This window comes from Euprymna scolopes, chromosome 34 (assembly GCF_053919585.1).
Source record: "Euprymna scolopes isolate OS-2025 chromosome 34, ASM5391958v1, whole genome shotgun sequence".
In the NCBI taxonomy this organism is placed as follows: Eukaryota; Metazoa; Mollusca; class Cephalopoda; order Sepiida; family Sepiolidae; genus Euprymna; species Euprymna scolopes.
This window is the reverse complement of record NC_136515.1, coordinates 44,847,060-44,874,559: the sequence shown is the minus strand read 5'-3', so window position 1 is coordinate 44,874,559 and position 27,500 is coordinate 44,847,060. Positions and strand designations below refer to the sequence as shown.

The following is a 27,500-nucleotide window of genomic DNA, read 5'->3' as shown; positions in this document are numbered from 1 at the left end:
TATACTATATCTTACGGAGGAAGTGAAGCTTGGTCTTGATTTATTATCCCTCAAATGAGGTAGTTGTACCATGATAATTACGAAGAATACGTTTGGATTATTTTTTCCAAAGATTACTTCATACATCAATTAAATTTATTCTGCTTTTGTATATACTAATGCGTGTGTGTGGAAGGACGTAAATTTCTAAATTAATGATTGTTGCCATTGTATAATAACAACCTCAAATCGCCATTTTAAAGTAATATCCCTACAGCAGTGCGGCATAATGGCTTCAAAAACACGCTCCTTAATTAAGACGCGGCGCCAAATAATTATACTTAATTAATATGAAATACCAGCACCAATCTAGAAATATTAAAAGAAAAGTTTGTAGGCAAACATCAAGTGAAAGCTGTTTCCGTTACTTCAGAAGCATTTAATATCCACACCTTCGTTTGTTATTGCGTCTTCAGATTATACCTACCATTAAGATGTAAACCGTCTATATACAAACGACACCATTTATTAAACTTTTGTTTCTTTCATTCTCGCCAAATATCGCACATTGCTACTGAAAAGTAAATAGACGCTGTTAATTGGTAGACAGATTATACGGCGACAATTTAAGTAAGGGGTTTTACAGCAAGGCATTTGTTCGCATTTCACTTATATTTAGGTATACATGAACAGTTAAGAAACATTGGTAAAGGTAAACTTCGTTAGACTAGCGAATCTACGTGAGAAGATCTTGATGTGGAAATCTTTTGTGTGATCTCTACAAAACGAAGCAAACACATGGAGCTGCCAGAGAAAGGAAGAGAATATGGACCATAAAAACACGGTAATAGTAGAAGCACTGGGAACAGTCCTGACAATCGTGAAAAAATACTAGGAGAAATAATAATCAAAGAAAGAATTGACATAAGACTGATGAAAACAGCTGACATATTAAATAAAAATCCTAGACTGCAGAAGCCAACCCACACAACCAAGTGGAATTTACCAGATACAGACAAATTGAAATTAAATGAAGCCGCATGAACACTAGAAATATCGAAAAATATTACAAAAATGCAAGGGAACTGCAACGGCCCAAGTATATATGAAAGAAAAATGCTATATTCTGACACTAGTTTCCACACTTTGGACTCAAATCCCAAAAGTCACAGGAATACCAGCATCAGTTGTTGTTGCAGGAACTGATCATGATGTGTCTTAGGTGATAAAAATTACCAGAAAAAAGAGCATCACGAAGAGTACGATACTTGAGATATTTTTACATGTGTGGCTATTTGCAAGTACTTACGGTGAGTTGTTATAAGGTAAGCAGGTTTGAATATCGTTGAAGTACTTGCAAATATTAAAGCGATGCAACAGAGAGGATGAGAACGAGGCTGGATCAAATAGTAAATTTGACACTTAAGGCTTTCCCAGATAATGTGTGTGTGATGACTCAGTCTAGATGCGCCAACAGTAATCAGTAATAAAAAATTAACTAAGCAAATATAATTCAAATAATTTTCAATGAAAGCTATTGCATCCGTAAAAGCCTCTTAATGTGACATGTATTAGTTATATATTAAAATATTATTTACTGATTTAGTGATCATTACTTTAATGGTGAATTCTCTGACGAATTACAACACTTGTACACACTCGACGTGAATACCCCCGACAAACCCGACAAACAGCTAACTCCCTACCCTTCACTGTCGAGAACCCCAAGTGTAAGAAAGCCTTCTACTCTAATAGTTTCTTCCCCAAAACTGCTAGAATCTGGATATCCCTTCCTGTTGTCTGCTTTTCCAGCTGTATTGACATGCAGAAGTTAAATTGTACTATGAACAGACATCTTGCTACACATGTCCTTTCATAATACCCCTGCAACTTATGTCCCCGATAGTAGCCCCCTACTTCAAAGTGGCAATGTGCCTTGTTTGGGGTGAAAATTGAATATAAATATAGTTTTATAAATATTCTACAAATCTTGTTTATTATCCCTTTCAATGGATCCAAATAGATTTAAAATTACAAGGACCAAAATAATACTATTCCAACTATACCAGTAAGAAAACTAATTAAAAAAAATTTAATGGATCAAAGCATAACTATGTCTCACCCCCCCAAAAAATTGTCAACACCATATAGTAAGACTTACAATATTGAAATGTTGGCATTTTTTTCACAAGTATTTTCCTAGTCGGAATTCTATCTTTAGAGGCACCGGGCAGTTACAGGAACACCCAAACGAAAACATCCTAAGAAAAGTTTTTATGCGAAAGCAACTGGATTCGAACTTTTAATACCCAGCTCCTCAACTACATGGCAACCATCTCCATCTACTCGTAAATCAAACGCGGTTCAAAGGAACAATTTTTAATGTGTGTGTAGATTAGTTTCGTGGATGTATATTCACTGAAAACCATGTGATAATTAATGAGTGCTACATGGAGGACAAAACAGGTATACAGTATGTTTATTATACAAACATTATTTGTTATATGTGTGCATGCATGTTTAACTGACATCTCGATTTAGACCCACTTCATCATGCCGAGAAAAAAAGAGCTTTTCTTGGTCTGATGATGTGGGTCTATCTAAATTGAGATTGTACTGCAACATGTGTGCACATACGTAACCAATTATGTCTGTATGATAACATATTGTGTATATATACATATATATATATATATATATATATATATATATATATATATATATATTACAAGATGGTCACCACTTATCAAGGTCCGGAAGCCACTCAGGGATAAGGGTTATTGTAAGTACAGTACGTTAGTGTGGACATTTAAAGAGTCTACTCAAGGGGGCGGTTCATCAGGAATTTGTTTACGTTGGACTTGAAGACATCCAAGTTGTAGTTAGGAGGGAAGCAGGCAGACGGAACAGAGATCCACAGGCGTTCAGTTCGAAGAAAGAAGCTTTGTTCATGGAATCTACGTTTTGATTTAGGCATAGATAAAGAGTGGGGAAAGATTTTAACAGTGGATTCAGCAAGACGGGTGTTTTTTGTAAAAGATATATATATATATATATATATATATATATATATATATATATATATATATATATATATATATATATGGGGGGCGTCTGTTTCTATTTTCAATCTTAAGACCAACACATAATAGTAATAACAGAAAGGGTCCAGTATAGTTCGTGGATAACTTTTATTAATAACTAAAATAATTTTTACTGGGTTTATTCGTTTACTTGGTTCACAACATAAGCGCTCTTTAAGTATTAAAGGATATTATTTACTAAATAATACTTGACCTTCGTAATCTGAATGGTCTATGAATACAACACATTTGTATGAATCCCAGTGTAATGTTGCATCTTTGCGGTGAGAAATTACCCTAAAAATGATATATATGAATATCTAGATGAAGAGGAGGTGATAGATGTAAGATGAGATAAAGTGGTTCTGAAACCTCTAAGTGGATAACTTGTTTTGCCGGCTTTAAATAATCTAACTGAAATCTAGTACGTAAACTGAGAGGGCTTATTTCACTTTATTGCGGGACAAAAACTAACGAGTATGGTATCACGATATTCCACTTTATATGTTCGAAAAGGTTTTGTGATCAATTATAACAATTGTTGTGGATAGTGCTCCTTGTCTAACAAAGGGGAAATTGTATCTTAAGTAAGAGTGGGCAAGAAAGTTTATAATTGGCGCACTTAAAATGTAACAACGGGCCAGCACTTAAACGGATACCTTTCACTTCCATTGAGGTTCATATTGCTTTTCCACCATCCAAAATATATGAAACTTTAAAAGCATACACGCGCATGTATATATATATATATATATATATATATATATATATATATATATATATATATATATATATATATATGTATATATATGTATATATATATAGATTAACTTTTCATATTTAAAAAATATTTTCCATAATCCTATTGCCACGTACACTAATCTAAAAATGCTAAACATCCTGTCTACATCTAATCTGAACGTTTTCAAAGTAAGTGTGTCTAATTTACTTTTATTTTGTATACTGCTGGCTTCTTCCTCCTCTTCTGACGAGAAGCATTTCGATTCGAAATATAATGAACTAAAGACGTTTTACCCCCCCTTGACCCTCTTTCTGTAATCTTCATTGTCTTAATAATATAATACACATTCCGATGTATCTAAACGCTTACTTTCTTACCGCATTGCTCTCTTTCACACTCTCCCTCTCTTTCTCTTAATATATATATATATATATATATATATATATATATATATACATACTTTTATATATATATATATATATAGCTTTACCATTTTAAAAGGCCCTTCTGTGTTGAAATACAATTGTCATTAGATCAGACTAGGTTTAAAGTTGTTTGTTTCTTTTATCTTTTATCTTTTATCTTTATTTGTTTTTTGCTCTGCTGCGGTAATTGGCTCAATCCTTGAATATTTCTTACAGAGATCGCTATATCCTTTTCGGATCTAAAATTATCTATCTATAAAGCAGCTTTATAAAAAAAAAAAAACTATTTTTCTCTGTGTCTACACATTTTATTCTGTGATAGTACATACATCTGTGCCGTGAATTCATAGATACATATTTAATTTTATCAAGTTACACAAAAATACATTTTCGTTGATCATTCACGCTACAAAATACCATAACATCCTACCACCATTTCGATCCCTGTTTCCGGGATCTGGCGGGGGACACATGATGGTAGCCACGTTTTTAAAATGCTTGCTTTAACGGTTTATAAATACTGGAACAAAGAGTTTCTTTAATATACTCTTAATTTATATGAGATATGAGGTCTAAGTCGATCGCAAATTGGTTATAAGGCGGAGTATGGACGCTAAACTGGAAATCAAAACATTTATATAACTAGAAAGATGAATTTTTGAAATTCAGATTTATTTTCGTGGATGAAATCTATCTATATATCTATAAAAGTGAATTTGTCTGTCGGTGCATGTGTCTGTGTGTGTATGTTTCTTACCAAACTACGCTGTCCCTTGTAAGTGTGCAGACTTGAGATTTGGTATAAAGGGTATTGATATTTGGGAAATATTTTTAAAGGGTTTTCGGCCAGAAATCTGGTCGTCAAGGGGTCAAAGTTCAATGATTTGACATTTGAAAACTCTAGCAATCTCCTCTGTCAATTGTGGGTCTAAACACCTGCGATTTTATATGTAGGTTACTTGGATATGCATCAAACGTTTTAATTTGATTCACTTTCAAATCAATAAATATTAGTGATCAAATTTGGGGTCTAAGATAAAAAAAAAATTGAGCATTACAGTATCTAAAAAGTATTAAGCCAATGGTTCGTTAAATATTTTAAATTTTAAATAAAGTGAATTCAGAGATAGAGCAAGCTTCATAATTTGTTTTTGGGCGAAAATTTAGCTGGTCAGACGTCCAAAAAAATTAATATATATATATATATATATATATATATATATATATATATATATATATATATATATATGTATATATATATATATATGTATATATATATATGTATATATGTATGTATATATATGTATATATGTATGTATATATATGTATGTATATATATGTATGTACATATTTATGTATATATATGTATGTATATATGTATGCATATATGTATGTATATATATATGTATGTATATGTATGTATGTAGATATGTATGTATATATATGCATGTATATATATGTATATATATGCATGTATATATATGTATATATATGTATGTATATATATATATGTATGTATATGTATGTATGTAGATATGTATGTATATATATGCATGTATATATATGTATATATATGTATATATATGAATATATATGTATGTATATATATGTATATATATGAATATATATATATATGTATGCATATATATATATATTCATATATATGTATATATATATGTATGTAAATATATATATATATATGTATACATATATATGTATGTATATATACATGTATATATATGTATATATATATATGTGTATGTGTATATATGTATATATATGTATGTATATATATGTATGTATATATATATGTATATATACATATATATATAATTATATATATGTATATATATATATGTGTATATATATATATATATATATATATATATATATATATATATATATATATATACATAAATTAAGTTATGAAGAGTACATATGGCCCAGGCTAAGCTGGTCTGAACTGCTAGTTCCAAATAAAAGCAGATTTAAACAGTGACTTGTGTATGATTTGATTTTTTTATTCATTAGAGAAGTTCGCTACATGCTTGTAAATAATATTCTGCCATTTTTGGCAGGAAATTGATAGTTTTTGAGCGGTATTTAATAAACAGTTCTTACCTTATGGACTTATATTATTGGTTATCGTACACTGAAACCTCTTTGCAGGGAGTTTAGCTGGTTTTTTATAAGGATTAATTTAAAGTAAAATTATAGTTAATTCTTCTTTATTGATGAACACATTTTGTTTAGATATTTACATAATTTATTTAGATTTATCTCCGTGACACCGCATTGGCGAGGGCTAGAGAAATAATTCCGGTGCAGAAACATGTATGTAGACATGTTTCCAGAATGACTGTGTACACAAAAATATACTGATAAGACATTTTTCTTTAACTATTTTATTACATATGGTATTATGCGTTTCTTTTTCTTTCCAGATACCGAAGAAAACAAGGCCTATCGTGAACAGCCGCCGTGTCGGTTCCCGGAATATTTTGCAAATGTCCACAAGTGGAAAGATCTCACTGGACGATATATCGTAGAAATAGAAGACAACATGAATGTGTTTCGCATAAAAGACAACATCCATGGTTTGAACAAGGTGCCCAAGGACAATAGCCATGGCCCTATTGCATTTCCATACGAAGTGCGGACACCCGAAATTCGGTTAGTCGCCAGATGCGTCTCTTTTAAGAACGGACAACACCAAGCAAATGAATACTTGGCCTATACAACAAACGACACTTGGTAAGTACAAAGAGGATAACAAGCTAATTCTTATGATGCCTTATTATATTGCCTGTTATTGTATCGGTTAACTAAAATGAATTGTATACATCATAGTACTGCATGTGAAAATTCCAAGACTTCTGATATGATCTAAAAAACGGTATGTATCGGTAGATATTTTTCACTGATGTTATCCCGTTGCACTCGTTGTAAACATAATTTATTTTAGTCACGTATTTACTATCTTTAATATAGTCTGTTTTTATAGCAGATGATATGAAATAATATATGTATTTCAACTATTCATACGTTTCGTATGAATCTGTCAATAGTATTTTTGGCATAATTTACCCCGATATACTCCAAATAAGGTTTTGGTAAAAAATAAACCCACCGCCACTTCCAAGAATAATTACCAACACCAAAGTGAACGTGTTTTTGGAGAATGCGCTAAATTAGAAGGTTGTTACTATGTGTTGATTACCACATAGTAACTGGATCCTCTTATATATATATATATATATATATATATATATATATATATATATATATGTGTGTGTGTGTGTGTATATGTATATGTGTGTGTACATATATAAACATTCAACTACACACATATAAACATATACACGGACGCACAGTAAACTAAAAGATACACACACACACACAGTCACACACACACACACACACACACACACATATATATATATATATATATATATATATATATATATATATATATATATATATATATATATATATAGTATAACTCCTATAATTTTAACATCCGCTTCGTCCAAATTAGAGAATGCTATTCAAGTTTGGTGATAAAAACATGTGCTGACGTTTACTTAATTTTTTTAAGAATTAATAAATAGTAAATGAAATTCATTGCTATATGATACTGCGTGTATATATTTAGATGAGTGAGTTTACGATATATTTCAAGTAAGAATTGTTAAATATTATTACCAGGAACAAAAACATTGAAAATAAATTAAATTTACTCTTATTTGAGTCATCATCTACAGTAATCATTTATTTATGTAAAATGTAGTTTTTTTTTATTTATTCATTGAATAAGTATCTTTGCAGTTTCTGTTTTCATCGATTGATCTCTCATTATATTCCGTAAGAAAATCTCATCAGTATGCCCTGTATTAAAGAATTCAGGTGATCGTTCATCCCCCTCTCAGTACAGGCCAATAAGTCTCCTGTGCGTCATGAGTAAGTTGCTGGAATCGGTGTTAAATAGAAAAGTAATCAACCATCTCACCAAAAATAACCTCTTAGTGACAGACAATATGGTTTCCGTTCTGCTAGATCTACAGCAGATGTGCTCACAGTTATATCTCATAGGATTAGCGAATCTCTCGACAGAGCCAACGTTTCTAGGGCAATTGCTCTTGACATATATAAGGCCTTTGATAGGGTATGGCATAAAGGTTTACTTCACAAGATCTCCAGCTATGGTATAGCTGGAAATGTCTTCTCAATTATTAAATCATTTCTCTCTGATAGGTTTATAAGAGCAGTAGTTGATGGGCAAAAATCAGAAGTTAACAGTATAAAAACTGGAGTCCCTCAGGGATCCATCCTGGGCCCAACTCCTTTCCTGATCTACATTAATGATCTTCCAAATCACATCCTTACATCATTCGTAGACATTTTTGCTGACGGCACTACCATCTATGGTAGCACATCTAAGACAGTAAACGACCAAGTTCTCTCCGATTCTCTCTCCTCTGATCTTGATCACGTTGTACAATGGGGAAAGGAGTGGCTGGTTACTTCTAATGCATCTAAAACCAAGCTTCTATCTTTACATCATCCACGTTCTGATCCCCATCTGGCATCAATTAAAATGAGTGGCTCTCGTCTTGGGAGGCCTCAAGTTTTGACAGGCTTCTGTGCTTGACCTTTACTCCTGATCTTAAATGGAATACGTACATCAAATCTGTTGCCAAGGCCGCTGGAAAAATGGTCGGATCCTTCTATCGATCCAGTAGATATCTCACTGCTGATGCAATTCTCTATCAATATAAAAGCTATATACGTCTAAGGATGGAATACTGTTTCCACATATGGGCAGGAGCTGCTAGTAAAGACATGTCCTGCTTTGATAGGGTTCAAAATAGACTTCGTGGCCTTGTGGGAGATGTCCTTTTCTCTTCGCTGCAACCTTTATCTCACCGAAGAGATGTTGCGTGTTTGTCTCTGCTTTATCGTTATTTTCATGGAAAGTGTCCGATTGAGCTTCAATCTAAGTTAACAAATTTACCGAACTTCTATTATTATTGATTACTATGTTGTCCTTTTGACTACTCTTCACTCTTTAACCCTTATCCTTGAGTGGCTGATCGGTCTTGATAATTGGTGACGCCTATGTAAAAAAAAGCGATCAGGAACATGTAAAATTTCTTGCTTCTGTAGCTTCTTTATGATTATATCTCTTCGGAGTGACATTGCTTGCAAAACAGTTGTCATTAAAGTAAGGATTTTTTCTAGGAATTTTATAACCATCTCCATAGACTTTTCTGCATCATCCCATGATATTGCTTCATCAGAGTGGTTATTTACATTAAGGTCAAGAGAATGGGAACTCTCGCTATTTTCATCACCATAACGGTCTTCAGGATATTGATCAGTAGTTTCCTCATCTTGATGCACTCACATTTCCACATCATTTGAATTTAGTGTTTTAAGAACAGCGGTTTTGGTCGGTAACCATTTAGTTTCAAGATTTTTTTTCTAGAACAAATGTATTCTCTGATTTAAGAGTTGCAAGCCATGGAGATGGGTTGTTTTACACTAGTTTAAATACAGCAATCCGGAAAAAGTTGCAGTTAGTGTAAATTAATTATCAATAGCTAATCTACATAAATTACTTAGTACCAATATTATTATTTCTGCTCAAACAGTTTTACTGCAACTCCGCATCAAATATGCTAATAAAATTTCAATGACGAGACACTTCAAGTTTAAAGAAAGTCCAGGTTTAGAAGAAGTCCAAATAAGAGGAAATCAAACTTTAGAGGAAGTTCAAATTAAAGAAGTTTTACTTCATGTATATATATATATATATATATATATATATATATATATATATATAGTAGTAAGTTATAAAATATATTTTACAACTTCCTAGCTCTACCTATGTATTGAGCATTGTTGAAGTAAATACTTAAAGGTTACTTATATAATTATATTTTCGTATATTAATTTATGTGATTAAATGAACAAGTCGTTATATATATATATATATATATATATATATATATATATATATATATATATATATATATATATATATATATATATATATGTGTGTGTGTGTGCCTACAGAATTGAAAAGGTAATAAATGATTTTGCAATAAGATTACTCGGCGGTTTTCGATTTCGGACAATGGTGTTCAGAGTTGTTGGGTGTCGTAAGGTTTTGGGCGATACTCAGCGCCTTGAAAGGTGGACACATGACGGGCTTATCACTCAAGTCGTCGCTGCGCACAACTCATGCGCAATCCAATTCCAATCTGTCGACCTCTGCGGAATCCCGTTATTCGGCGCGCGATCAGGTTTCTACAGATAACGACTTTTCAACGTTTGTTCGTCGTCTTTTCCGCTCTTGAATTTCGACCCTTACGTGATGGCGATGATTCTGTTAGCAGCGTTGACAATATCACCGATTGCAGTCGTGTCAACTCTTTAGATGAAAAGCCGTAAGACACGAACGGAGGTTACAGAATGCAGTGAGAAAAACAGGCGCAAATACTACCTACATCCGTCTTCTGTACTCATCTTAATTATTATCGGATATTCACTTTAAATCCGTGTTCTTTTTTCCGATATACTGATATGAAAATTCCCATGATCATCATTTAGATTACGTACGCATATAAAACAGTTATCCGCTTGCTGATGGTTTATATAATTATACTAAAAGAATACGAGACTATAAATCTAATTTAATGTATAAAACAATATCTCTAATTCTATGTTAAATACCGAAAATGAAATCTATATATAATAGCATTAGACTTTAGGTCTAGGTACTTGTTTAAGTGTTTATCGAATTTCCTACATTATTATTGTGTTTTGTAATGTGCAAGATTTAAGGTAATATTGAATTTATTTCAGCAAAACTAAATTATGGCTTAATCCGTCTCTCTATATAAATTTTCATCCGACTATTTAAATTCGGAAATAAGAGTTTATGTTAATATTATGATTTAAAATAACATTAAAATACTCAGGCAAATTTGTAGTGTTTGTCATATTAATAGATATTTAATAGCATTGCAAAGTTATTGATTTTTAGAATTACAATGCAATGCCTTCTGTGTCGTTTTATTTATTTAGTATAAAAATAAACAAAAAGTAAGTATAACCCAGATATGCAAACACTTATGCCTAAATTTTGAAATGATTTAGTTGCTTACACATGAAGTATGGTGTTTTTATACAAATGGAATATCGCTTATGATCGCAGAAGAACATTCAAGTATTACAGTTTATAAGTAATTGAACATCTGTTAGAATACTTCATATTGATTGGCATTGAATGTGAGAATAAGGATCAGTTTTATTATCAAAAATGGCTTATTAGCAATAACTTGTTTGCATTTGCTAAAATAACCATGCTATACTCAGCTGGAGAGAAGCCTTATGATATAGAGAAGGATAGGCTCCGGTTTTATGATAACATTTGTTCATCAAATTTGCGTTAAGATTTAAGCACAGAGCGGTTATGGGACAACATTGCATACGAACATAACAACATACACTCATATCTAATTTATATAATAGGAGACACCAAGCCTTGTAATTTCTGGCTAACCTCATAATTTTTTTTTTATATCCTCCATGATTTAATGTTTAAACTTCATTCATGTACGTTTATAGTATATGAGAAGACGACTGACCAGTTGTAATATTTAATATTGATATCTTAGTCTTGTTATCCACGTAGGTATTAATGAATCCCTTTATTTGTTCAATGTAAGTAGATTCCTCTTATTCCATCATCCACAGAGACTCAGGACATAACTGTAAAAACAAGTGTTGTATTGCAATCAGTTTTTTAATGTAAGTCTTCTTTTGGTAAGATATTCATTTATATAGGCATAAACAACTAAAAAGTAGATAAGATAACGTTTTAAACCAGCCATGGCTTACAGCACAAGAACAATGTATCCTCTTGAATGATATTTTGAAACATTAGTTCGAAATTTCTTATGAATTTTTGAGTTCGAAGTATCCATTATAAATTTCGCTCAGACTGTTCCTGAGGTATAAAACATGCACCTGAGTAACACAAAATTGCAAAAACTTGTTTTAATACAATTATTTATGATATATCTGTTTGTTCTGTATTTGCTGATTGGAGATTCAATGTTGTCACGAATCAATTAAAAAACAACTTGAAATATTAGATTAATAGCATCGAATATTTGAGATATTGGATAATTGAAAAAAAAAAACCCGAGCTCGATCTACGAATTTGTGAAATGCTCTACACAATAGAGCAATGTATTACAGATTTACAATTGAAACAAAATGTTGACAAACGCATTTTAATGGTTTTATTTTAAGAAAAATGAAACATCTAAACATTCCCTTTTTATTATATACTAAGCATTGTTTTTTTTTAACAAAACATTCAGCAATTTCTATTATAGAATGCGTACTTCTAAAATGATCAAATAGATAGAACGTTTCTACATATTACTCAGTAAGTTCCTTGTTATTCATTCTCCTACCATGCATTTTAAATCGGATATGATTATGTGCCGACCTCATATAATTCACAGAATTAATCGAAAAAAAACAAACCTTTCTTACATAAAATATTTTCCACGGCACATCTCCGCCACCCTTGAGATTTGAAATAATTATTCATGGTACATATCAATGAAAAGTGAGAAAATATTTAGCATCAGTTATTTACTGTCAGGCCAGTATATCCTTTTAAAATCGTACACTAGTTGAATTTCAGCAATAGTATATCTGCCGTGTTTCTTCCACATCCATACAGAAGTGTATATCACCATTTTTCATTGTTCAATTTTTAGCCGGGTGCTACCAGATTAGCTTGTGTGAAAATTGGCATTCATCAATTAAAATGCACCCAACATTAATGTCATTTTTTTAATTCGTTCCCCTTTAACAAAATTCAAATGAAAACCTAAAAAAAAAACGTCGTATACAAGAAAAACAAAAACAAATAAAACTTCATGAATTAATCGTCAATGATATAATGAACTTAACGCGTAAAAATATTTTCAAGAAATTCAGGGTTAAGCATTGAATACACCGAACTGATTTATCTGTCATAAATGTATACAGCTTTCCTTCTAAAAAATACGGGGTTTGCTATTAAATAATCTCAAAACATATGACACGCAGTAATAAACAAACTAACATCAAACACCTAATTAATCTGTGAAGCTATGAAACATAGAACATAAATAACCTCTCCGAAATTACTGCAAAGGTTACTAATGTACCTGACAAGCGTCAATACGCCATAAAACAAAACAAACCGAAAAAATTTCCTGACACATATACATTATCCTACTCACCATGCATGTGTTTTGATCTAATGCACATACGCACTGTACATAATGATTTTATTTATAATTGTCATTCATTATCTAGATTAGTCATTTGAAAATCTTGACGTATAATACAAAACAGAAAAATATAAAATTTCCACGTGCGATGTTTCTACCATAGTTTCCTTGAGGTCGAAATAACTTGAGATTGAAATTTCAATTATAGTTTACTTGAGGGTGAAATAACGGATTTTCATTTAATCGCCCGACGAAAAACAGACCGACACGGAGCAGGCTAACAGAGCACATACGTCTTTTTCATCATTATACTTTCCCACAATATTCTTCGTATATGTCATTCGATAAACATATGCAACTAGTTTAGGTAATAACTTCCTAACCCGGCTCCAGCCTAAACCGTATTTCACACGGCTGGACAGGAGCCAGAGTGTTTATCATAGGCGAAAATGTACGGACATTTCCATTAGCCTGCTTACATCTAATTGGCCTTCATTGAGCATGCGCTAGCATTAAAGCGGACGCCCGCGAATATCGCTGACCGGCATGAAACAATTTATTTAGATTTCCAATGATTTCTATTCAGACGGAATCAGCGGGTTGCATTGACAGTTTGACCCGAAGTGGGAATGAATAAGTTAAATATTGGCCACACTCTACACTTTACTGCATTATATATATATATATATATATATATATATATATATATATATATATATATATATATATATGTGTGTGTGTGTGTGTGTGTGTGTGTGTGTGTGTGTGGTGTGTGTGTGTGTGTGCATAGCTTTCCTATAGCAAAATGGATTTAAGGATGCTTTAATGATTGAATATAAAAATAATAATACGGGGCTTCTCAATGCTGTTAAAATATGAGAAAATACATAAGTTCTAGAAAATTAAAAATTGAAAACGATGAAGCTCAGATTACTGTCTATTGTGTTATGAAGATTTATGTAAACCTCTCTGTTAGTTGATACATGTAAAGAAATGTATGGGAGCCTTATTCTATCGTAAAGGTATGCTGTCCTACATGTGAAAAAGGGTAAGCAAGCTCGTTGAATTTCGAAGTAAGAGTATTCCGTATTAGATAATTTTGTACATTATTGACCGCGATTCAGCAGGTAAATTAAAAGCAATTGCTCTGCAACAGCATGGGAGAAAATCCTAGATAAAACAAGTAATCGAAGATTCACATCATGAGTCACAAATTTGTTCTACTTTCTCAAAGTGTAAGGGTGTGAGTTCTCTGCCATGTATTTGATTCCGTGTAGTATCGCTTCTGGACAAATTGCTATTTTTGGAGCATCTACAAAATCATTCATTGAACATGAAGTCGTTGTCTTCGATAAATTGTGGATGCTAATAGAAAGCCCTGCTTCAATTGGGAGAGCACACTGTCCCAAAGTCAAACGACTAGTAGAGGACTCACAAACACCTATGAAGACTCACCTGGTTAATGCAGCACAGAACAATATAGCCTCAAAGATTCAGGAGTATACGTGAAACTAACACGATTATATAATGAGGTCCCTCACCATCCGCAGACCAATAAACTCTGTTTCATCTTTGCAATATTGCATCGCTGTGCTCAATTACATGTACCGTAATGAAGTATGCTCTGGGAAAAATTACAGCAAATGCGTTCTCTCCAAGCACACACTCCTGACAATCCTGACCAGAATAAAATCAAAGTTTTACTGTTGCAGTCTCTAAATTGCGGAAAAACTCATACTCTAAGAGATGCTTTTAACTGAGTTTAGTAGACATGGGTATTTCGTATCTGTTATCTGCTTCATTAACTGGACTTGCATGCAGAAATTTAATTGTAATTTGAACAGCAATCGAGCCTCTCAATTACCTACCTTCTTTGTTAGACACAATACCAAATAGTAACGCCGTAGGTCTAAGTTACACTAAAATTTGCATGTTACGTAAATGAGTATTTTTAATGAGACCTTTAAATGTATTTGTTTACAGTGATCATTAGGGCGCTCATGTTCTGGTCTTACGGCAAGCTACTCAATTCTAATGTGTTTCATATATGAAACATTTATGAAAAGAAAATATATTCATGGAGAACATCATTTAGTTTGAGATACAAATATAGAAATTAAATTTACATTATACTCTAGTTGTTGTAAAAAGGTTTATTGAGAGGATTTTTGTCAAGCTAGGTAGATCAGATATTGGATATCAGTCAAACATTTACCTTGAAAATACAGGATTCTTTTTCGCTGTCATTCTCATTTCGAAAACTAGTTTTTCTTAGTCGATATTTACCGCAGTTATGCATGTCAGTGTGGTTCTACTTTACTCCTCAATATCTCATATAATAACTCTATTACTAAATAAAGAGTAAAGTCTCAATATCTTCCATTTCTAATTCGTTTATTTTTTAAATTAAAGAACCAATACTAACACGATGGTTTGTTGGCGGTGGTATATGCTCTACTAAGTGCTATATGCAATATTCTAATTCACCCTTCAATAATTCTCTTTCAATTTCGCTTTCCGTTTCTCTCTTCCACTCCTGTTGTATTTGTCAATAACTATCTCTTATATTTTCTTTTGTTTATTGTTTTTTTCAACACATTTCTCATTCTGTGTTTCTAAATAAAATTAATCCCCACCTTGAAAACTGACAGAAACCAACATTTGCCGGCCATGTCGTTGAATATCACTTCATTCATTTTCCAATATTTTATCCGGTTTTATTTTACTGTTTTGAATTTTTTTTAACATCTCAGTCTCCCTTCGTGCCAAAAGCTGTACTGGAACCAATAATCAAACTTTGTTACGGATGTCGGACACTCCCCCAACCCTGAAAACACCTCTTGCACATTCCTCTTTTCCTTTTCGTTTTCATTTTGTTTTTATTTTCTTTCTTACTGCATATAGTTCCGCTTTTACTTCGCAGCCATGTTTTTTTTTTATTATTCTTGCTGAAAGTTTACCTGTTATTCTTTGTACTCTTTAGTTTTTAAATTTTTGTTGTTGTTCTAGCTTATTCACTTGCGGCTTCTTATTGTCCGATATTTTTTCATTCTTTTTCCTTTTCTTTTTCGGACGATCGTCTTCCTTTATTATTATATTATTTCGTAGTAATTTTTATTCTTTTATTCTACTTGCTCATCGTTTTCATTGGATTCTACTTTTAACGTAATTATTTATCGTTGTCGTTTTGTTTTCAATTATTTCGATCAGATGCATCTTACTTTGTATCTTTTTTTCCTTTTGGTTCCTCTTTATTTCACGCTGTCCTTTAATCTTAATTAATTATTTTTGTTATTTTGTCTTTGTCGTCCAACCTATTCATTTGCTTTGTTATTGTTTTTTCTTTTCTTTAAAGAAGTGTTTGTATTCATGCAATGAATCTCATGTTTTCCACCCTTATGCGATATGTTCTCTATTATTTACTTATCTCATTCATTATGGTTTCCTCAGTATTTCCCTTCTTTTCCCTCGTCATTTGTGTATCATCTATCTTTTCTTATTATTATAATGTTTCTTCTTCAGATTCTTCTTCGGATTTTTTTTTTTTTTTGATTTTAATCCCGCAGTTATTTTTTTTTCTTTACTTACCTTTATCCATTCCTATTTCTCATTCTTCAGTTGCTTCTCATTTTTTTTTTATCTAACTTTATTTGTTTTAAATATTTTTTGTTGTTTTTCTTCTTTTACTTTATTTATTCATATTTCTCATTCTCCAGTTCTGTAAATGTTTCTTCTTTTATTTCTTTTTTCTGTTTATTGTCATTCACGTTATCTTTCTCTTTCTTCTTCCTTTTTCTTCCATTTCCTTCTTTTTCCTCTTATTTTTCTTCTTCTCCTTCTATTACTTCCACTGTGTACTGTAAGACGAATGTGTCTTCTCTTTAAAAATGCCAGAGAAACAAAAATCGCATTTTCGCTCCGATTAAAACAGTTGAAGGTGAAAATAATTACAGTCTCCGAAATAATTATAGCTGTCGATTTCTCCGCAGGCCAACGATTAAAACTTTCCTTTTCTTTGCCACCCTTTTTTATTATTATTTTCTCTTCCTCCTATCGAAGCAGTTATTATGCTTTAAGCCGAAATAAAACAAGCAGATGCAATAAAACAAAGGAAAACAAAAACAACGGATAAAAACCAAACATTATATCGCCGACGATTTGAAGCGGGTGTTCACTCAGATAGTTCCAGAGATGCCAACAAGATTTACCTCCCTTAAAATTCTCTTATTTAATTTTTATTGGAAATGCAGTTTGCAGTTGATATCAAACAAACACCATTTAAACAATACCCTATTAAGACTACCAATAATTTATTAAAGATGCTTTAATCGATTTTTATTCTTATACATCACTATCTTGATGCCGGCGTTGCCCGGTCGTACAGCAGGCTTAAAAATGATAATGCAGATTGAAAATGAATTATTATAGCATCAATTCTCAATTGAATATCATATATTACGAGAACTCCTTTGCCCGGTAGACTAATTCGCAAGAAAATATTAAAAAAAAATAATAATGTTAATGTCGTTCATGAAATCCCCTTTGTGTTTGTTTACAATATCACGTCAGTTGATATTTTGGCTTGACCTTGAATGCCTTGGAAAAGCCATTTCTTATTATATTTTTGTTTTAAACTATATAAACTCACTAATGATTTGCGGCAATATTTAATAGTTTCTCTTCTTTTATTGTTAATTGAACACATTAATAAGAATAGAATAAAATAAAATAGGGAGGGAAACCAGGTCTTGACCGGTGGTGGCATTCGTCCAGCAGTTGAATAGTCTAGTACTGTGCTACATTTGCAGATGACAATAGTTCTGTTTTGTTTTTGTTTTTTGTTTTTCTTTTAAAAAAATAAATACTTTTCTGAGAATTGAATACTCCATTATTTGCTGAGAATTTACTCAGTTGGCCGGTTTAACATAAAATATTACCCTGTAAAAATTATATTTATTTATGAAATCTATTTTTACATCGGATTTTATTTTTCGATTTTCGATGCTTATTGGATATACACAGCATGTCTAAAAACACGGCCAGAACGATAATTGTCCCGAAAATAAATATATATCTTTGTGAAATTTGCAAAATAGGCTGAGCTGTTTCAGAAACTATGATTACGGAACTCTAAAGCACACATACAAAATGACTTTTATATAATAGTATGTTCGCGTAATTGTCCCGAAAATAAATATATTGTTCAATAATTAGTGTATTATTTCATTTATAAAATAAACTATGTCTATCCGTCACTCTTTGCGCACTTTTGCAAACCGTGTATCCTCTTAGATGGCAGGCGTGAAACGAGAAAAGGTATTTCAAAATATAACATGTTTTCTGGACCATTTTTATAGGTCGTTACCCGGTTAAAACAGTTGTTATTCTGTCACGATGTAAATAAATCCGAACTTGGTTGACGTAAGTATCTTAGTAATAGTGTATCTTGTGTAAACTGACTTGGCACGTTTAAAGCGTGGAAGTATATTTAGTAAATTTATAATACTATCAGATTTTTCCGCTGTAGCAGATGTGGTTAGCGTGAATTGTTATAAACAGTGTGATTGCAGTTTCGATCCTATCTTTACATCATCAACGTTCTGATTTCCATCTGGCATCAATTGAACTGGATGACTCTCGTCTAGGAACAGCCCCGGGCTTGACCTTCACTCCTGATCTGAAATGGAACACGTACATTAAGTATGTTGGCAAGATCGCTGGAAAGATGGTGGGATCCTTCTACCGCTCCAGAAGATATCTCACTACTGATGCAATTCTCTATCTATATAAAAGCCAAGTACGTCCAAGGATGGAATACTGCTGCCATATCTGGGCAGGAGCTGCTAAAACCAGCCTATCCTGCCTTGACAGAGTACAAAATAGACTTCGTGACTTAGTGGGGGATGCTCTTTTCTCTTCCATGCAACGGAGCCGAAATGAATATTGCTTAAAAAATTCACGAAGTATTAGCCCAACAATCTGCTGGAATTATTTCTACGCTATTTCCAACATTTAGCCTCGAAAGTAGATCGTTCTGCAATGCAAAATTAATACAAATGTTAACCAACGTCGCATGCACCACGAGTGTCAAGTTAAGAAATTTCTCGCGCAATTCGAACATTGACCCGGTGCTTCTAGCGTGAGATTTTTTTTTTCGCATAGAGAACTCATGTGGGCACCCCTTTCCTCCCTTGTTGCAAGTCACTTGATTTTTTGTTCTTCGCTAGTTTATTCGCATTTACCTTCGCTTTATGAATAAATAGAGATAGTGTTCTATTTTAAGGGCGAAGAAAATGAAAATGTTTATGCATAACTTTCGCCCCGGTCATCGTAATCTTTTCTCCTTATATTACATATTTCCAGCAAAGAAAGGAAAATTGCTGTTTTCTGGGTTGGGATATATCTGCATAACACTATGCTGACTATTTATACCAAGTGGTTTTGTGCTTTGTCTGGAGCGATTTCCATGAAATACATTTAAAAGATATATAAATGTCTGAGATTTTTACTAGCGTTTTGAATGTCTATATTTATTCATGTGTTCTCTTCATCAATAAATTAATTCACAAATTGACTCTTCCTCTATAGCTTCTATAATTTGCTAAGTTTTAAACTCTAAAATTTATGAACCACACATTCTAAATTTTGGAACACACATGGTCATTTGTTTTACATGAAATATACAGAGGACGTATTAGTAAGCACGACCACTCTATTTATTTTTTTTTTAATGGATTTTCTTTCAATGTATTTTGTTTGCATAATAGTGCATTTAAGTAGTTTCGTCTCTTTCGCCTATAGAAAAATGAACGAGGATTTTTTTTTTTACAAAATAATGCTCCTATCTCGTATTCCCCCAACAAGGTCGACTTTTAATATAGAATAAAGCAATATTCATCAAAAACAATGGGAACAAAATAAAGTTGAACCACAGAAGACTTTCTACTAAGAGAATTTAAGAATACAATAATTTCATAATCATAAAAATATTAGAAAGGGTAACAGTTCTTAAATGATATATTTGTGACATGGAATAGTTTTATCTTAGTATAGAGTTCCTATTTACAATGCCTCCACACGGGGCAGAGTTAGACACCAAGGCCGTTTTTTTAACTTGGAGAAAAGAAACAAAAACAAACATTGTTTCAATGTCGAAGTATTTCTACTCAATTAACAGAATACCAAATTGAAGTGCAGCATTTAATGAACAGATAATACATTTTGATCTTGACCTCGAAGGTCAAACCCGGCGGCTACATATAGATAAACGGAGACGAGTGTCATAGAAGACGGTTTTAAAAGAATTTGAACGACTACGTTGTAGTTATCTGGGAAGCAGTTTCGTGGTATTGCGTTCCACAGACGAGCAGTTCTGGGGAAGAAAGCCTTGACCATGCCATTTACTTTAAGGCATAAATAAAGGGTGAGCAAAGTGCTGATTGCATGTGATAAAAGTGCACTGGCATTATTAAAAAAAAAAGTTGTTAACACCAAAGCGTTAAAATTTCTTTTGCAAAACCATATAAATGCTTCTTTTAATATGTTATTTTGTCAGATCTTTGCTGTTGCCTTTCCTAGAAATTGCAAAAGTTCATTCGCATATAAATGTTTATTCTGGCGCTCACTTGCATTTAATCAGTATTTTTTTTTTACAATTTAATATACCATTGTTTATAGATAAGTTGTATGAATTCTGCCTTCCGTACAAAAAGATGTTGAATCGAATCGATGTTATCTGTCTATTCGTTGCTGAATAAGTATGCCATTTTACACGAAAACGCATTTCTTTTTTCGTTTTTTAATTTTTTTTCTGTCGGGTATGTTAAAAATTGCATTTTCTTTAGATTGTAACGCACTTTCATCAGTTTTAAATAACGTTTTTTTTTGGTTTCTCATTGTTTAGTATTAAATAGCATTTTCATTAGTTGGTAATAGCGATGTCCTTTGTTTGTCACACTAAAGCACTTTTCTTGCCCTTTTGGAGGTAACTTCCGAATAATATTATCTAACTCCGTAACATTCATTGTTGTATTGCCTGTCGCTGTACAACTTGAATTAGCCTCTTTGTAATGTTAAAATAAAATTAGAGATAACATTGTTCTGTTAGTTTTAAATATCAATTTCTTTATTCGGCCATAGTTAAGAGTAAAAAAAGCGTTTTATTTGGTTTGCCTTAGTAAAAATTTAAATCATTTTTTTTCAGACGGTCAATGTTAAGATTGTAATGCAGCGTGTTCTTTGGTCTGTCACGACTACGTTTTAAATATAACTTTCTTTAGTCGCCCATGGGTAATATTGAATAAAAATCGTTTTCTTCGGAATTCTACCATTTAATTTAAAGCAGCACTACATCGTTACGCTATAGCTATGATTTTAAGTAAGAATTTCGTCGGTCTGTTGGTCAATGGCCGTAAAACAGCGTCTCTCAACCCCCCTTTGTTTCTCACTATCTCTTTAACGGTAAAGTTTGAAATAAGCTAATCATTGAGGAGTAAAGGTTAATTTAAAAATATCATTTCTCTGATCTGTAACAGTTACGTTTGTAACAGCTTTGTGATTTTTCGGCCAAACTAAATATGAAAATAATATTTTCGAAACGTGAATGTATACTCAGAAGATACTCTCCCATTCAGTCCTCCTTAAATATGATTTTTTATTTTTATGGAATGCGTCTGCAATACAATTTTATCTTGTTCCACACATGTTACATTTGTATGAAATAGATTTATCATCATTAGATGCTTAGATGGACGGGTCTTATATTATGCACAATTGCTTGAATTCCTGTGTAAAATTTCGATATCAGATGTTGAGAAGCATGAAAATATCGACATATCTGCCTCCTCCACCGTGTATCTCACACCTCACCCTCCTTCTCACTCTCTGTTTCTCTCTACCTCCCTCCCTCTCTCTCTCTCTCTCTCTCTCTCTATATATATATATATATATATATATATATAATGTGTCTGGAGGGTGTATATGAATATAATGAGAGAGAGATTTATTTATATTCAAACAGGTATTTATTTGAATGTAAGTAAAAGTAGAATTTGTCTATATATTATTTAGTATTAATTTAGCATTAAATCTAAACCTCGTTGATTTCAATGTTTTTAACTTTGCATATTCTTAAGTTTGGATTATATATACATATATATATATACATATACATATATATATATATATATATATATATGCATATGCAACTTCTCTCTCATCATATAACAGGGAATATGTATAAGAGCTGTTAGTTTCAAAATGTAACTTTCAGAATAGCAAAGAAAACCAACTACTGAAAGCAACTTTTTAAAAGTCTAAGACAGCATAAATATAAAAATGAATAAAACATATCAAAAATCATAGAATGCTTCCGACATATGGTGGAATACAAATAAGAACAGGCTGACAGTTTTTGCAATGGCGTAGCAAAAACGTAAGCGGCCATTCTAAAAGTACTAGAAACATAGAGTTCAAAACAAATCACAACGAAGATGAAAATAAAATGAAATCTGAAAGAAAAATAAAGACAATATAAACATTTACGTCAACGGGAAAGGAGCTTTCTATACACGATGCCGTATGTCGGGCGTCTTCCATATGCACACGTGTGTGTGCGCGTGTACGTTTTGTGCTGTCCAAAGTGTTCAAAGATGGAACACGCATTTAATTAGTTTTTATGACTAGAACACAAATAACTACTTGTACAGCGTGGATGGATTTAAAAACTCCACTAAATTTTTTTTTAAGTGAAATATCATCCGGATTTGTGTATATTCGTGCATGTACACTAAATATCTTAAAGACTGTTTTTTCAATCATAAGATTCTCAAATTATATACACTTCATTGCGGCAGGAATGAGTTTTAAATCGCTCTAGACAAGGCATAGGCTACTTAGCGCAAGGAGCAAGAATAGATTAAATACAAAAGCAAATACAATTCCAAGGTCAAAAAAAGCAAACTTTCAATAGGAGAGTTGGTAGATTCAGTTCCAGAAAATACCAATCTTTCCCCATTTAAAAAAATATTTCTCGTGAAATAACTACAAAATTAATAGAAGCAAGAGTTACGAGGCGAAAATAAACCCAAAGCCAACTTTTTACTCTTCCACAGTTGGATAAAATTTCAAATACTTGAACAAATATTAACCAATTTTTCTTTCTCTGCACCCCATAATAAATAATGCTATTTAAGACTAAATTCGGAATTTATCAATGAAATAATTATGTCGTACTTGCAGATGACACGGGATCCATATAAGCATGCATACAACCAATACACCCTCTCATAACATACCGAATTGAATAACGTTCTTCCTAAATTATGTCTGTCAATTTTGTTGTGTTTAAATTAAATACCGACTAAAATTATTATTGATATAAAATATTTTACATTTCTTATATCGGTCATATTTCATGGAATTAAGAAAAAAAAAACAATAGCAAGCGACGTTGTGTAAATGAAGTTTTCACTTCGAAAATTTATATAGCTTTTTGAGATTGAGATTCAAACGTGATTTCAATATAACTTATTTATAAACGATCGGAGATTACATAGAATGAAAATTACGACAATAACATTAAGTCATGATTATATTTTTTAATAATCGTGATAATAAAACAAATATTCCTTACGTGATCAAATATCGAAATTTATTTGTGTTAGTGAATTAATATAGTTACGTGATTTGTTCAAAGATAGAAATATAGTTAGAAACTAACCGATTTAAAATACTGATTACTTTTCTCGTTCTCAAACGTAAACTATTATTTTATTACTAATATATTCTCGCCAACGTATAATATAGATTCGTATTACATTTCCTGCATCTGAAATTGTACATTTAATAACATTTAACGTTCGATTCAATGTACTATACTAAGCATGTAGGCAACGTCTTTAAGATGACAAAAGAGTAAAAACAGTGGTGTAATCTGTCCTTTAAAAAAGTGCATGAGTTAACCAACCCTGTCGACATTCCCCTGTAGAGGCTTCTAAGGAAATTAGAACTAAACAAACCACTTCCTTAATAGACACTGGAAAGCTTGGGAGTATGGATCTTTTCAAACTGCAAAATAGCAGCAATATACCGCAGTCAACTGTGAAAAGACCAGTTCAGAAATGGTATTGACTGTGAATTTTGCTGTCAAATCAAAATATTCCCATGCCAGATCGCCTATTTCAGCAAAATATTACTTACAGCATACAATTCTGCTGTAGCCGTTGTATATTATCGGTTCTCTCGTCATGATTTCACAGTTTCGCGTATTTCATCGCCCTCTGAAACTCAGTGTAGTATATAATCGAGCGGTATATATACTAGTCAAATACATTCGGCTGGGAAGAAAAATACAGCCTTGGACAATGGTTTCAAGACGAAAGAATATATATTAAACTACATTATCCCAAGTGAGAAAGTATTGACTGAAATTGTTAATTCGTGACACCAACAAAATACTGATAATATCAACGGAAATATTGATCAGACGGGAGATACGATAATTGATATGTTTTGATAACTATGCAAACGCCACTTGAAAAAAGATAATGGATTAGTATTCATTCAAAAATGAATCGACATATTTTGAATGACTACATCTTCCTCAATAAAGAAAAAACAACAAAAAAAAGTAAATTATCACGAAAGTACGTAAAAAAAACGATATAATTCCTCTAAGTTTGCATATGAAATATTATATCCGGGAATAACAATGAATTATTCAAAGCCGCGTCGATAAATCATCTTTTGCCGCGGCGGAATTACTCGTAATTTCGCTCGGCCCCATCGTACCAAATAACGTTTTCGACTTGGCCAACATGACTTGAACGATAGGCGTATAGAGTGAAACTATTCTTCCATTATCGACAGGCATACGCACACTAAGGTAGATGCCTTGACAGCTGCCCCAACCTACGCAGTATGGGTAATTTGAGAGTGCGCAAGCACTAAATACATCGATATTCCTATTTACAATGCCCCCCAACGGACAGAGTTAGACACCAACGTCGTTCTTTTTAATGTGGAGAAAAGAAACAAAAAAAATAAAAATTATCTCAGTCGTGAAGGATTTCTCCTCCACTAACAGAGAACAAGGAATTGAATTGTATTATCTGAAGAACAGATACTACACTTTGATGTTGACCCAAAGGCCAGGTATTTAAAATTCATGTTTAGAGTGGCATTTTTATTATTGATAAGCCTAATGCAGGTTGGAACTTAGGTCGTAGAACATACGACATATTTTTTCATCACTTTTAAGTACTATTAACAGTAATTTAGCATCCAAAATCTTTTATATAATAGTTGTTTTTTTGTTTACTATCCAAACGAAACTGTAAATAATATTAATATAAAAAACAATATATATATATATATATATATATATATATATATATATATATATATACACAGTGATGATCATATTTATTGGCACGGTAAAATAAAAGTTAAATTTTGTCTAATAAATTCTAAAAAAAGGGATTAAATTAAAGAAAATAACAAAGTATGTTATGTATTTTTAACTGGCCTTTCCGATGCAGCAATCGGATTTTAGAAAAAATAAATAACAAAGGAACAACAAACATAATTGCAAAAAACCCTTGTTCAAAATTATTGGCACGGCTTTGTTTTTCTTTTAGTATCAGTATAATATCAATCAATTTCCGGTTTACGTGCTTTCTGAACTTTTTTATAGCCATATTATGCTTGTTTAACGCTAATTCAGTGAATAATTTTTTTCAGATAATTTTTAGATAGCGATTTATTTAAACTATTATAAGTGACTAAATTATAATTTTCAATCGCCATGGTTAAAACTAAGAAACACAGCGAAGACGTCAGGAAGCTTGTTGTAGCATGCCATACCAATGGGGAGGGCTATGATAAGATTTCAAAGAAGCTAAACCTTCCCAAATCCACTGTTAGAGCCATAATAAACAAGTTCAAATCGCAAGGCCACGTTATGAGTTTAGAGGGTAGAGGGAGAAAAAGGATTCTTTCCCCAAGAGATGAACGGAAAATTGTTCGACAAGTAAAACAAAACCCAAGGATCTCTGTTGGGGAGATTGTTGATGAACAGATCACCTCTGGAGTGAATGTATCTCGACATACAGTTGGTAGAGTTTTGAAGAGAGCTGGTTTAAAAGCATGTCGTCCGAGAAAGACTCCCTTATTGAAGCCTATGACCCTGAAAGCAAGGCTAGCCTTTGCAAAACGTCATATTGATAAAGATGTTGCATTCTGGAAACGTGTTCTATGGACTGACGAAACGAAAATAGAGTTATTTGGCCATAATAAAGTGTCTTATATTTACAGAAAATCTGGCGAAGCTTTCCTGCCTAAGAACACCATACCCACAGTGAAGCACGGTGGAGGCAGTTTGATGTTTTGGGGATCCTTTGCTGCGTCTGGACCAGGGCGACTTGTTAAGGTCACAGGTAGCATAAAAAAGGAAGATTATGTTAAAATATTGGATGAAAACCTGAAAGACTCTGCTAAAGAGCTCTCACTTGGTCGTCGTTGGTGGTTCATGCAAGATAATGACCCAAAGCATTCGGCTAAACTGACTAAGAAATGGCTTGAGGACAATCATATTAATGTTTTGGAGTGGCCATCACAAAGCCCAGACCTTAATCCAATCGAAAATTTATGGAGAACATTAAAATTGAGGGTAATGCAAAGGAAGCCTAAGAATCTTATTCAATTGGAGGATTATTGTCAGGAAGAGTGGGCTAAAATTACTACTGAAGAGTGCAACAACTTGGTTGTAAACTATGAAAAGCGACTGAGGAAGGTAATCAAGGCCAAAGGCTATACAATTGATTATTAAATAAATCGTGCCAATAATTTTGAACAAGGGTTTTTTGCAATTATGTTTGTTGTTCCTTTGTTATTTATTTTTTCTAAAATCTAATTGCTGCATCGGAAAGGCCAGTTAAAAATACATAATATACTTTGTTGTTTTCTT

General features: G+C 32.3%; 1 protein-coding gene across 1 annotated transcript in view; it reads left to right on the top strand.

Annotated features, from left to right (window-relative positions):
* The window catches only part of LOC145259190 (uncharacterized), a 987,395-nt gene that overhangs the window by 906,953 nt on the left and 52,942 nt on the right, over positions 1-27,500 (top strand). Inside the window, exon 9 of the mRNA XM_080116967.1 lies at positions 6,674-6,983. Coding sequence (XP_079973093.1) covers positions 6,674-6,983 — 310 coding nt within the window. The remainder of the gene's footprint in view (positions 1-6,673; positions 6,984-27,500) is intronic.